The following is a 12,256-nucleotide window of genomic DNA, read 5'->3' on the forward strand; positions in this document are numbered from 1 at the left end:
CCAACAAAACCACCATTGTTGGTCGAATTACAGATGACGACGAGTCAGAGTATAGAAGATAGATTGATTGACTGACCAAATGGTACCTGGACAACAATCTTGCTTTGAAGAAGGGTTCCGACACAAAACATCACCCATCCTTTTCCCCAGAGATGCTGCCTGATCGACTGAGTTAGCCCCGCTTGAGTCAACCTTGCTCTCAATTTCAGTAAAACCAAGGAACTGACTGTTGACTTTGGAAGAGGAAGGCCAAGAATCCATGAACCTGTCTTCATCGACAGGACAGTGGTCGTGAGAGTCAAAAACTTCAAATTCCTGGGCGTGCATATCTCTGAAGATCCCAGCACATTGATACAACAATAAAGAAAGCTCATCAATGCCTCGATTCCTTAGGAGACTGAGGAGATTCAGTAGGTCGACGAATGCTCTCGAGTACTCCTCGGAATACTTTCTTGAATACACATTTGAATACTCCAAGGAGTCAATGTCACCAACAACTTCTCCTGGACCACCCATATTGAAGCAAAGGTCTATGAAAGCACATCAACGCCTCTACTTCCTTTGAAGACTTAGGAAGTTCGGCATGTCCCCTACAACTCTCTTCAACTTCTACAGATGCGCCATAGAAAGCATTTTATCAGGATGCATCACCGCTTGGTTTGGGAACAGCTCCATCCAAGACCGCAAGAAATTGCGACGAATTGTAGACGCAGCCCAGACCATCACACAACCAACCTCCCTTCTAGACTCCATTTATACCTCATGCTGCCTCGGCAAGGCCAGCAGCATAATCAAGGATGAGTCGCACTCTAGCCACTCCCTCTTCGCCCCTCTTCCACCAGGCAAAAGGTATAGAAATGTGAAAACGCACACCTCCAGATTCAGGCAGTTTCTTCCCAGCTGTTATCAGGCAACTGAATCATCCTACCACAACCAGAGAGCAGTCCTGAACTACTATCTACCTCATTGGTGACCCTTGGACTATTCTTGATCAGACCTTGCTGGCTTTACCTTGCACTAAACATTAATCTCTTGTCATGCATCTATATACTGTAAATGGCTTGATTGTAATCATGTATTGTCTTTCCGCTGACTGGATAGCACGAAAGAAAAGCAGTTCACTGTACCTCGGTACACTTGACAATAAACTAAACTGAAAACTGACTGGTCACAGATTTCAGAGCTGAAACATAGTGTCCTTTGTCATGGATAAACGGTGAAGTTACTATGTGGTAGTGCTGAAGGGAATGAATGATAAAGATACTAATCAATGTACAATGTTTTCTCCTGAATTATGACAATGGTGAGCATCAGCATCGTTTTGACATTAATTTTTAAATTGCTCGGTTGTAACCATGTATTGTCTTTCTACTGACATGAAAGCATGCAACAAAACCTTTTCACTGTACCTCGGTACACGTGACAGTAAACTAAACTGTATCTGAACTTCTATAGGTGTCCAGTAGAGAGCATATTGATTAGATGCATCACGCCTGGTTCGGCAACTCGAATGTCCACGAAAGAGGAAGAATGCAAAAAGTGGCGAGTCAAGAGTGTTTTATTGTCATATGTCCCAGGTAGAACAATGTTGTAGTTCAGAGCTTATTTGTTGTCGTGTTTAATAGCCTGATGGCTAAAGGGAAGAAGCTGTTCCTGAACCTGGACGTTGCAGTTTTCAGGCTCCTGTACCTTCTTCCCGATGGCAGTGGTGAAATGAGTGTGTGGCCAGGATGGTATGGGTCTCTGACGATGTTAGCTGCCTTTTTGAGGCAGCGACTCCTGTAGAACCCTTCGATGGTGGGGAGGTCAGAGCCGGTAATGGACTTGGGAAGTGGCCACAACTTGTTGCAGTGTTTTCCGCTCCTGGACGTTCAAGTTGCCGAACCAGGCCATGATGCAACCAGTCATGCTCTCTACTGTACACCTGTAGAAATTCAAGAGAATCCATCACAGGTACTGACCTCCCCACCATCGAAGGGTTCTACAGGAGTCGCTGCCTCAAAAAGACAGGCAGCATCATCAGGGACCCACACCACCCTGGCCACACTCTAATTTCACCCCTGCCATTGAGAAGAAGGTATAGGAGCCTTAAATTTGTAACGTCCAGGTTCAGGAGCAGATTCTTCCCAACAACTATCAGGTTATTAAACACTAAAACGACCAAGTAATTTCATTGTTCCTTTTCAGGACATGTGACAATAAAACACTTTTGACTCGATCAACAGGTCTGTCTCACCTAGAAGCATTGAATTGGTGTCCTTGGTACTCAGAAGACAGAATTCTGGAACCAATTAAAGAAAAACTTCCCACAATAGTTCTCCAAATTTCTGAAACTTTAGCATATTCTCCACGTTTACACGTGCAGATCAGAAGCTTAGTATCATACAGCAAGTGGCTTAGCCACCAATTGACCAAAGCCTTTTCATTATCAGCACGACAAAAGTGGATGAGAACAGCTCCATCAAAATAAGAATCCTCTGTACCTTGCATGAAAAGCACCCTAATTTGCTAGAATCTCTCCAACACTGTGATAATTCCGGTATTTGCACCCCTTAGTCCGTTCAGTGAAAACACCAACTAGAATACTTTAAAAATCCTTTATTTTACCTAGGTGACCTTGCTTCTCTGTCCTGCTCTGAGAAGCTCTCTAGCTCCAGCACAATCACGGAGAAACAAGTGGTCAAACAAAGGAATTAGCATATATATGTGGTTAATACAGTGGGATGTAACTTACAAAGGGCGGTAATTCTAGACCAATTACTACAGTATCACATGGTTATATAGGTGTGGACAATCTTTCCACCCAATTACAATCATACACAGCATAATACATCTTAGCCAATCACAATAGCATCGAACATCACGTTTTACAAGAATGATGATGTCACAGTAAGAAAAGTGAAACCTAACTTCAATCAACCACAAGGTATCCCCTGATCTCCAAGAGACAGAATACTTAGCCCTTTAGTCCTAGAGTATCCCCAGTTCTGCATATTCTCAACTGCAAGTATTAATTTCCTCCATCACTGACTGACCCATAGTACCACAAAGGCCTCAGGTTCCCTTCCAAATCATACCTCCCTTAGGGGCAGAATCAAAGTTAATCCATGTAAAGTTAATAGCATCAATAAAAAAGTTTTGAATTAGCTCAAGATCATGATGACAGTTATTTTTATAATTTGTACTTTTGATTTTACTGAGCTTTTTCTTATTTTTCTCCTGTCCCCATATTTTACAAAAACAAGCTAATTCAATTGTAGTCTGCTTTGAGACACTCATACTAAAATAACAGGATAACATCAAATAACATGCAGAGAATTTCAAGATCAAATGGTTACAAATTTATACGAAAGAAAACTTGTTTGCCTACTGTACTCAACAATTACCCCGATATCCAAGGTAACAGATTTCGCAGCACATCAGCACACAAAAGTGCTTAATATTTCCTACTAATGTAAATAATCTATTTTCTTTGGCAGTGGAGCACATGCCCAAATTGTCATGTTGGCACACCTTCCTGCACTGCATTTCACTGCTCCCAGATTATTTTGTCCAAGTACTTTTGTTAGTTGTCACTCTCTAACTTATCCTATTCATTCACTGACCAGATAACTTTGTTTGTAGTTTATCCCTGTGGTCAACCTGGGTTTACACAATTAGAGACAGGCTACTCCCCATTCTCATGCAGCTTAGTAAAATTATTTTATTTCCTTCCCGCTTCTGACCAAAGGTCATTGATCTGGAATGTACTCTCTGTTTCTCTTCCCAACAATGCAGCCTGACCTGATGTGTATTTCCAGCATTTTCATAGGGATGTTTCACCAGGATATTTGCAGATTCTCAGCAAGATTGGCCTCCGTCGCTGAACTTCACATGGAATCCAGTGATGGATCATAGTGATAGATACAAAAATATTTGCAACTAAGAAAGCTTTGCACATCCAGGACTTATTTCAATGCAAACAGCTGAACCTTGGCAGGTTCTTTCAGAATCGTTAGTATTGTTCTTATCTCCCAGTTAAACTACACCCACCTTTTCAGCTCACTGCATGTAAACAAGAGAAAGAAATGACAAATGCAATGTCAACATACTTGCTTCTGTACAGTCTTATCCAGCTTCTACTAGGTTTAGACATATCTTACCATAAATAAATCCCCAGCATTAATTTGTTATAATTGAACATAAATTCAAAAATATGTTGAGGTGATTTATAATGCTGAGGTGATTTAAAGAAAGTTCTTTAAAGGGGACTTTCTTTAAAAGTCCCCTTTAAAGAACATATAAATTAGCACACCAAAATTGCCAAAATGTTATACCTTTCCATTCTTCTAGCAGTTCCATCCTAACCAGCATAATACATGACAGTTAACATTATTTAGTAGGTTCTTACCTTTCCTAAGATAACATCAGAGAGCCCCGATTTTTTCAGAAACAATGCTGCCTCATTGGGCCCAACTTTTCCTGTATGAGCTGGATCCACCTAAACAAAACAAGACCATCCAGTACACATCAGTCACTAGCAGGTCAAGCAATTTCTCCCCTTAGGCAAAATATGCTACACAAATTGGTTGTCAAATTGCAAAAGAACAGAATGCTAAGTTAAAAAAAATACAAAGTGTGAAATAACTTTAAGTTTCACCCTTCACACAGCAGAACTTCACTGAATTTGAAGGGTATGGGTCCAGATTCCGCTCCAGGAGCTTAAGCACATAACCTAGGCTGGCATTTTGGCACATTTTATTGTTGCGCCCTTAGAGATATTACACTTGACAAAACGTTTAAGTTGGGTCTAACAACAAACTTCCACAACACTAAAGAAGCAGAGATGTGTTTTGCTAATGTCCAGGCCTACATTATGCAATGCATACACCAAATGGCATTTATTTTAATGATGTTTGTGGAATGTATACAAATTGGGTGTCAGGTTTCCAATAATAGTGACTAAACAACAAACGCTTTTAATCAGCCATAAAAAAATGTTGCAACATCGTGAATTATTGAGTGTCACTGTAGGTTCTTTTCTTTCAAAGGCACAAAGGCAAGATTTGCACAACTAGGTGGTTTCTAGAAGTAGCAGGGAAGATGAAAGCAGAATAATGGATATGGAAATGGGTGCCATGCCCCTAATTTCAAAAGAAAGAACAAGGGTAACTGCAAAATAGTCTGTATTTTTAAATATTTACTGAAAAATTCTCATAAAAGTCTAGGGCAGAGGAGGTATGGTACAAACAGAGAATTAGTGTCTCAATTTTCGGAAACAATTTGACAATTGAAGAAGATGCTGTTAGAAATGTCAACATTTGATTCAGCAGTGGAAAAATAAGGATGATTTTGCAGATGTTGTGGCTGCAGTGTTCACATTTAATACAGCGGTGAGAATGGCACATATGGGATACTCCAAGTGATTAGGGTTGAAAGCATCATAAGACCAAACCAAAGGAACTAAATAATTCAACAGTGGCATTGTGACAAACTAGGATTAGAAGTGCCGATAATAAATGAACCTGATGACAGGATAATTTATATTTCGGCAAAGTAGGATAAAGTATATGGACAAAAAAAAAGAAATGAGATAATGATCAAAGATGGTCTTGTCCATCATTGATGGCTGTGTGTAAGGGTTCAACACTGACAAACAAAAATTAGATCAGGGAGTGTAGGATTAGGGCCCAGGAGACAGGAATGAGAATGCTCCCGCATTATAGGAACTAGATGCTAGATCATTGGATTTCTGAATAATTGAATAGAGGATGATTTTGATAAAAGAAAATGTAGATTAATGATGCATGTCAACCAATCACACACAAGCCAGCATCATTAACTCCACCCCACTGTAACACTTATACTAACACTTGCTTCCGGCACGGTTCAGTTCGAGCAGCTAGGATCTACTGACAACCAATCATCCTTTATGCTGTTAAAGTCTCAGTGCTGATTAAAGATGAACTTGAATCACATACTGTGTCTTGAATATCTACATGGTGTCAGAAGTGGGATGATCCACTCCTTCTGTATATCGGGTTTCTTTTATCCTTTTTGTGAGTTTATTTTGCTTTACGATGGCCTCTTCTTGTCGAAAGCCCGACCCACTTGTCTTTGATGCGGATATCGGTGAACGTTGGCCCATGTTTGAAATTGATTACCGACACTACATGAACATTGCACACCGAAATGAACCAGACGCTGTCAAGGCCTCCCTCCTACTTAACCTTGCGGGTCCAGATGCCATTTGACGATCCAGAACATTCCGCTATGCTCCGGCTCACATCGGTGCCAACGGCCAGGAAATAACCCCAGCTGAATCTCCCGACGACCCCAATGTTCTGCTACGTAAACTAAACCAGATCTGTGACCTGCCCTCAAATCACATTTTGGACAGGGCAAGGTTTTTCTCTCATCGCCAGCTCCTTGGCAAACGAGTAGACTCGTTTATCTCAGATTTGATGTATATGGCCCAGCGAAGTCGATTCCAAGATATGCCGGTTGACCAGCTAACTGATCAGTTAACGAGGGACATTCTAGTGAATGGCATGAGCGACCAAAAGCTCAGATCAGAGCTTCTGAGAAAGCCAGATTTGACACTAGATGAGGCAGTACACGCATGCAGAACAGTAGATTGCCTTTGATGCTTTAAAATCCAAACTGACCAGTGCACCAGACGAAACTGTTACTGTTTATTATGAAAGGTTAGTTAGCATTGATGTTCAAGAAGGCCTAGGTTGCTTGTTCACAAGTCGTTGATAAGCAGGCACGGCCAGCGATTAAAATGGAAAATACATATTAACCTTTATTACAAGAAAATCTGAATTTAGGACTAAGGATGTCTTGATGCAACTGTACGTAGCCCTGGTGAGATGGTGCCTGAATATTGTGTATTGTATCAACAAATAATCTGCAGAAGGATCTCGATGGATCAAACAGCATCCGTGGTTGGAAAGGAATGGTTGAATGGAGGGAAGGCAGCTAGTATAAAGAGGAGACGAGGAGTAATGAGACAGAAGCAAGAGATAATTGGTAGACCAAGAAAGGGGTGAAGGATGACTTTGTTAGGAGAGGGGGAGGGTATACAGTTCGAAGCAGAGGCAGACAGTATGAGGGCAGACAGATGAGGGGAAAAAAGGAAAAAAGAGAAAATAAAAGGCAAGTGAGAGGGTGGGCAGATGAAGGAGGAGACAGCGGCTGAGACGTGATAAGCAGGAACATAAAGGAGGTTAGAACTGGTAACTGATAAGTATGGAAGATAATAATGAGAGCCATTGGGTGAGAACTGAATGGTAGAAGGAACCAGTGCACGGTGGGAGAGGAGAGTATTGCCTGCAAGTGAAATGTGTAAAGGGGTGGATGGAAACAGTAAGTGGAGGGAGAAGAAAATGGGTGATAGGGTGCAGGAGGAGGGGTATGGGAGAGGGAGTGAGAAGTAATATCCAGTGGCAAATAGTTTGATACATAAAGGACACGGACTGAAGAAAAATCAAATTGAAGACACTTTCTTTTGAACACCCAGTTGTTGTGATCTGGAACATATTATTGAAAGAAATTTAAGTATTGCAGGGCTCGAAATTAGCTGTTGCCCGTGTGCCAATGACCACCCAAAGTGCCGCCGGGCAACCTAAACACCGAGTCATTTTGCCCGGCTTGGCACTGCAGATACTGGTTTATACCAAAGATAGACACAAAAAACTGGAGTAACTCAGCGGGTCAGGCAGCATCTCTGGAAAAAGGAACGTGACGTTTCGTGTCGGCGGCGGCTGTTGTACGGGGCAAGGATACCAAGTGCGGGATGACAAAAGGTCAGAGCGAATGACGGGCCCCGCACAGCAGCAGCAGCGGCTGCGACCGCGGCTCCACCTCCTCCTCCCGCACCCCGCCCACCCTGATAGCGGCCGCTGCTTGCAAATCAGCTAACGGCGATAACCGCTTTCAAAACGCATGACGAGGCCGGTAGAAGGAAGGGAGGGGGGAGGCCTCCTTCCGCCGTCTGAAGCAGCTGCACCAAAGATCCTATAGCTATAGGATCTTTGAGCTGCACCGCTCGGCTCCGCACCTTCCTGTTGGCTGGTGGAGGAGGGGAGGCGGTGGCGAAGAGATTCCAACCGCCTCCTCCTTTGGCGGCGGCACTTGGCGGTGGACAGGGACGGCCAAGGCAGCGGGGTGATGTTGCCCGAGGAGCACTGACCTTCCTTCCTCCCTTCCTCCCCACCTCGCCCCCTCTCTCTCTCTCTGTCTTCTACGCCCCCCTCAACCCCCCTTATCCTGAGACCCCTCCTCTCCATCCCACACTGATCCCCATTCCAGCCTCTATTCAGTCCTCACTGACATCCCCTGTGCTCCCCTCCCCATCTACCCCCCCCCCCCAATCTATTCATCCTGCGCTTATCACCCTATCCACCTCGCATTGATTCTCCTGCCACCCCCCATCCATCTTACACTGGTCCCCTCATTCATCCTGTAGTGATCTCCCATTCATCCTGCACAGACCCTCCGATCCACACTGTACTGATCCCCCCATTCAAGAAGAACTCGACCCGAAACGTTGCCTATTTCCTTCGCTCCATAGATGCTGCCTCACCCGCTGAGTTTCTCCAGCATTTTTGACTACCCCCATTGATCCTGTACTGATCTCCCCACTCATCCTGTACTGATCCCCCCCATTTAACTCCACTGACATCCCCCCCCGTGATCTCCCCTCACAATTTTACATACTCCAACCAACACGCACAAATTCACCTGCCTCAATCCATCCATTCCGCACCGATTGCCTTCTCAACCCCACCCACCCCGCCATCTATCCACCCTGCACTGATTCACACAACCCCCCTTCCTGACCCTATTGTGCAGGAAATATCTTCAGAGCGAACATTGACTATGTTTGATAACGGATTGCAATCAAATGTGTTTTAATTCCCCATGTTATTATTTGTTTTAGTCCATAAAGATGGATTAATTAAATTGTGAACATGTGAAACATTAAAACCGCAGTGTTCGATTGTCACTGCTACCGTTGACACGTTATTCATTTTAACGGAAATCAATGCTCTTATATGGAGTATCAGTACTGTAGTTATTTCATGAGCAACATTCACAACGATACATTAGATTTATCCAGGTTTTACTTCTACAGTCGGTCATATACATCACAAATTTGGTCAGGAGATATTTCAGTTGAAATTTGAACGTTAATTCTGAAGTGGGGATGATGGAATAATCTATTTTTAAATCTGGTGCGTACAAGCTGGGTATCTTCATTGCTGTTCACAACACGTACATCTAATCTGAATGTCCGGTAATGTGGCGTTTTTACACCTTTAAACATATTACCAAAAGAACATTTGCTGCAGTTATGTCCTTTGGCCATCTCTTGTCAGTTAGTGTAATGTTTAACCTGTCAGATGGGTAGTCGGTTTTAACAGCTATTATCATAAAATGCCTTTAGAAATTTCCATGCAAACCTGTATGTTTTGTTATGGATAAATTATGTGGGAAGCGAGAGTGTTTCTGTGCCACTAGCAATAATGACCCATGCTATGGCCATGTCATGGTAATTTTCGGTCCTTCACAGAAAACATGCTTGCATCAATCTGTAGTGTGCATGGTTAAGCATATATGTTACCATGGTCCAGGATTTATTGACACAGGTTGATCATACGCTGAATAATCCAACCACATTTTTGTTTGGAAGTGGAAAGAACTAATAGAAATTGCATTAATTGCAATGTAAAAAGAGTTGAGATACTGTATTATAATTTTGCTGCATGTCATTGTGGTATATATCATGTCTTGATTGGTGAATATGTTTAGTTTGTGACTTTATTTGAAGCAGAAATAATATGTGAATGCTTCATTGAGCATAATTCCGACTGGTAACTACGCACTCCGTCCGAGCATATTATCGCACGCGTCATGCAAACCGTCTTAAATGACCACCTAAACTGTCATTTGGCAACCTAAAAAGCTGCCTAGGTTGCCCGGCTGGCAACAGGAGGTAAAAGTTAAGTGAGAGCCCTGTATTATCAATAGTAATATTCAAGAAGCAACTGGATGTATATCTGAGGTGGGGGAAATAAAAGAGAATGTGAGATTAACTGGATACCTATAGCAAATGGCCTCCTTCATTATTTTATATGCTTCCACATATTTAGGGACACAGTACTTCACATTGTATTTTTGCTATAGCCTCATGTAGCTTTCAGAAGAGTCTGGTGATAAAAATTAAGGTACTCACCTGCCGGTAGTACGCTTCATACAGAGGGTTTCCACTTGAAAGCTATGAGAAAGATGAATAGCAATTAAAATCTGTCTTTTGATAAACATCTCTTATTTAATTATCAGAGCTTTACAAAAAATAATAATAACAACAATAATAACAACAACAATAATAATAATAAATAAACAAATTACAGCTGCTCAATCAATGAATTGCACAAATTGGATTCCAGTGCACAAGAATATCAGATGTGGGAAACCGGGTAAGTCTAGGAGTTTCTAATACTCAACTAGTTAAGAAAAGACACAAAATGCTGGAATAACTCAGCGGGACAGGCAGCATCTCTGGATAGAAGGAATGGGTGATGTTTCAGGTCGGGACCCTTCTTCAGTCTGAGTCTTAGTCTGAAGAAGGGTCTCGACCCGAAACATCACCCATTTCTTCTATCCAGAGATTCTGCCTGTCCCGCTGATTTACCCCAGCATTTTGTGTCTATCTTCGGTGTAAACCAGCATCAGACGTGTGAAACCTACCGTGAGGACAGTGAAGGTTTGGCCTGAGGGGGCTGTCTCTGTTTTACAGGAGCAGTTTCAGCAGACAGACTGGAGTCTGTTTGCTACCCAGTCCACCTTCAACTCCCAAGTGGACATCAACTCATACACCTCAACAGTTTTGGACTATATAAAATTCTGCACTGATAACGTCACTACCCACAAAGAGATAAAGACCTTCCTTAACCAGAAGCCGTGGATGAGCAGGGAGGTCAGACTCCTACTGAAGGCTCGCGATGCCGCTTTCAGATCTGGCAACGCTGAGGGATACAGCTCATCCAGGGCCCATCTGAAAATGGGAATTAGGAATGCTAAACTCAATCACAAACGGCGGATTGAGGAGCATTTCCAAAACAACTCTGACCCCAGGCGCATGTGGCAAGGAATCAAATCCATTGCCGATTACCAGAAAGTTAACACCCCCCCCCCCCCAGACAACGCCACCCTTCCTGACAAGCTAAACCATTTCTATGCTCGCTTTGACCGGGACAACAAAACTCCAGCCATCAAAGTTGCTCCACCCCCGAATGAACAACCCCTCAGTCTCTCCACCTCTGCTGTACAAGGCGCACTGAGCAAGGTGAATGAGCACAAAGCTGCCGGCCCCGATGGCATCCCCGGGCGGGTACTCAGGGCATGTGCTGGACAACTATCCCTAGTCTTCACTGACATTTTCAATCTGTCACTGGCCCAGGGTGTTGTCCCTACTTGCCTCAAGGCATCAACCATCGTGCCAGTGCCCAAACAATCAGCTACAGGGAGTCTCAACGATTTCTGCCCAGTGACACTCACCCCTGTCATCGCAAAGTGCTTTGAGCGGCTGATCTTGGCTCACCTCAAAGCCAGCCTCCCCCCCCATACTGGACCCCCAACAGGTCTACAGAGGACGCCATATCGGCGGCCCTACACTCTGCCCTGACCCACCTGGACAACAACAACTCCTACATCAGGTTGCTGTTCATTGATTTCAGCTCTGCCTTTAACACTGTCATTCCCACCAGCTTGATCACCAAACTCAGCGGACTTGGCATCTCCACCTCCCTCTGCAATTGGACACTGGACTTCCTCACCAACAGACCACAGTCTGTTAGGGTCAACAACCTCACCTCCTCCACTATAACACTGAACAGGGCTGTGTGCTCAGCCCTCTCCTCTACTCCCTCTTCACCCATGACTGGATCCCTAAGAATGGATCCAACGCCATCATTAAATTTGCCGACGACACCACGGTGGTAGGACTGATTAGTGACAACGACGAGTCAGCCTACAGGGATGAGGTCCAGCACCTGACAGCCTGGTGTGCCAACAATAACCTCGTCCTCAACTCCAAGAAGACGAAGGAAATTATTGTCGACTTCAGGAAGATCAGAGGGGGCAGACATACCCCCATCCACATAAACGGGACTGAGGTGGAACGCGTCTCCAACTACAAATTCCTCGGGGTACACATCTCGGAGGATCTGTCCTGGTCCCTCAACACCTCCAAGCTGATCAAAAAGGC

At 43.6% G+C, this 12,256-nt stretch overlaps 1 protein-coding gene across 8 annotated transcripts in view; it reads right to left on the reverse strand.

Annotated features, from left to right (window-relative positions):
* eps15l1 (epidermal growth factor receptor pathway substrate 15 like 1) overlaps positions 1–12,256 on the reverse strand; it is a 249,606-nt gene that overhangs the window by 201,737 nt on the left and 35,613 nt on the right. For all 8 annotated transcript variants that reach the window (XM_033046723.1, XM_033046721.1, XM_033046722.1 and 5 more), the window contains 2 exons: positions 10,223–10,264; positions 4,391–4,480 (listed from right to left, as the gene is read on the reverse strand). In XM_033046723.1, the coding sequence (XP_032902614.1) occupies positions 4,391–4,480; positions 10,223–10,264 (132 nt within the window). The remainder of the gene's footprint in view (positions 1–4,390; positions 4,481–10,222; positions 10,265–12,256) is intronic.

This window comes from Amblyraja radiata, chromosome 29 (genome assembly GCF_010909765.2).
Source record: "Amblyraja radiata isolate CabotCenter1 chromosome 29, sAmbRad1.1.pri, whole genome shotgun sequence".
In the NCBI taxonomy this organism is placed as follows: domain Eukaryota; kingdom Metazoa; phylum Chordata; class Chondrichthyes; order Rajiformes; family Rajidae; genus Amblyraja; species Amblyraja radiata.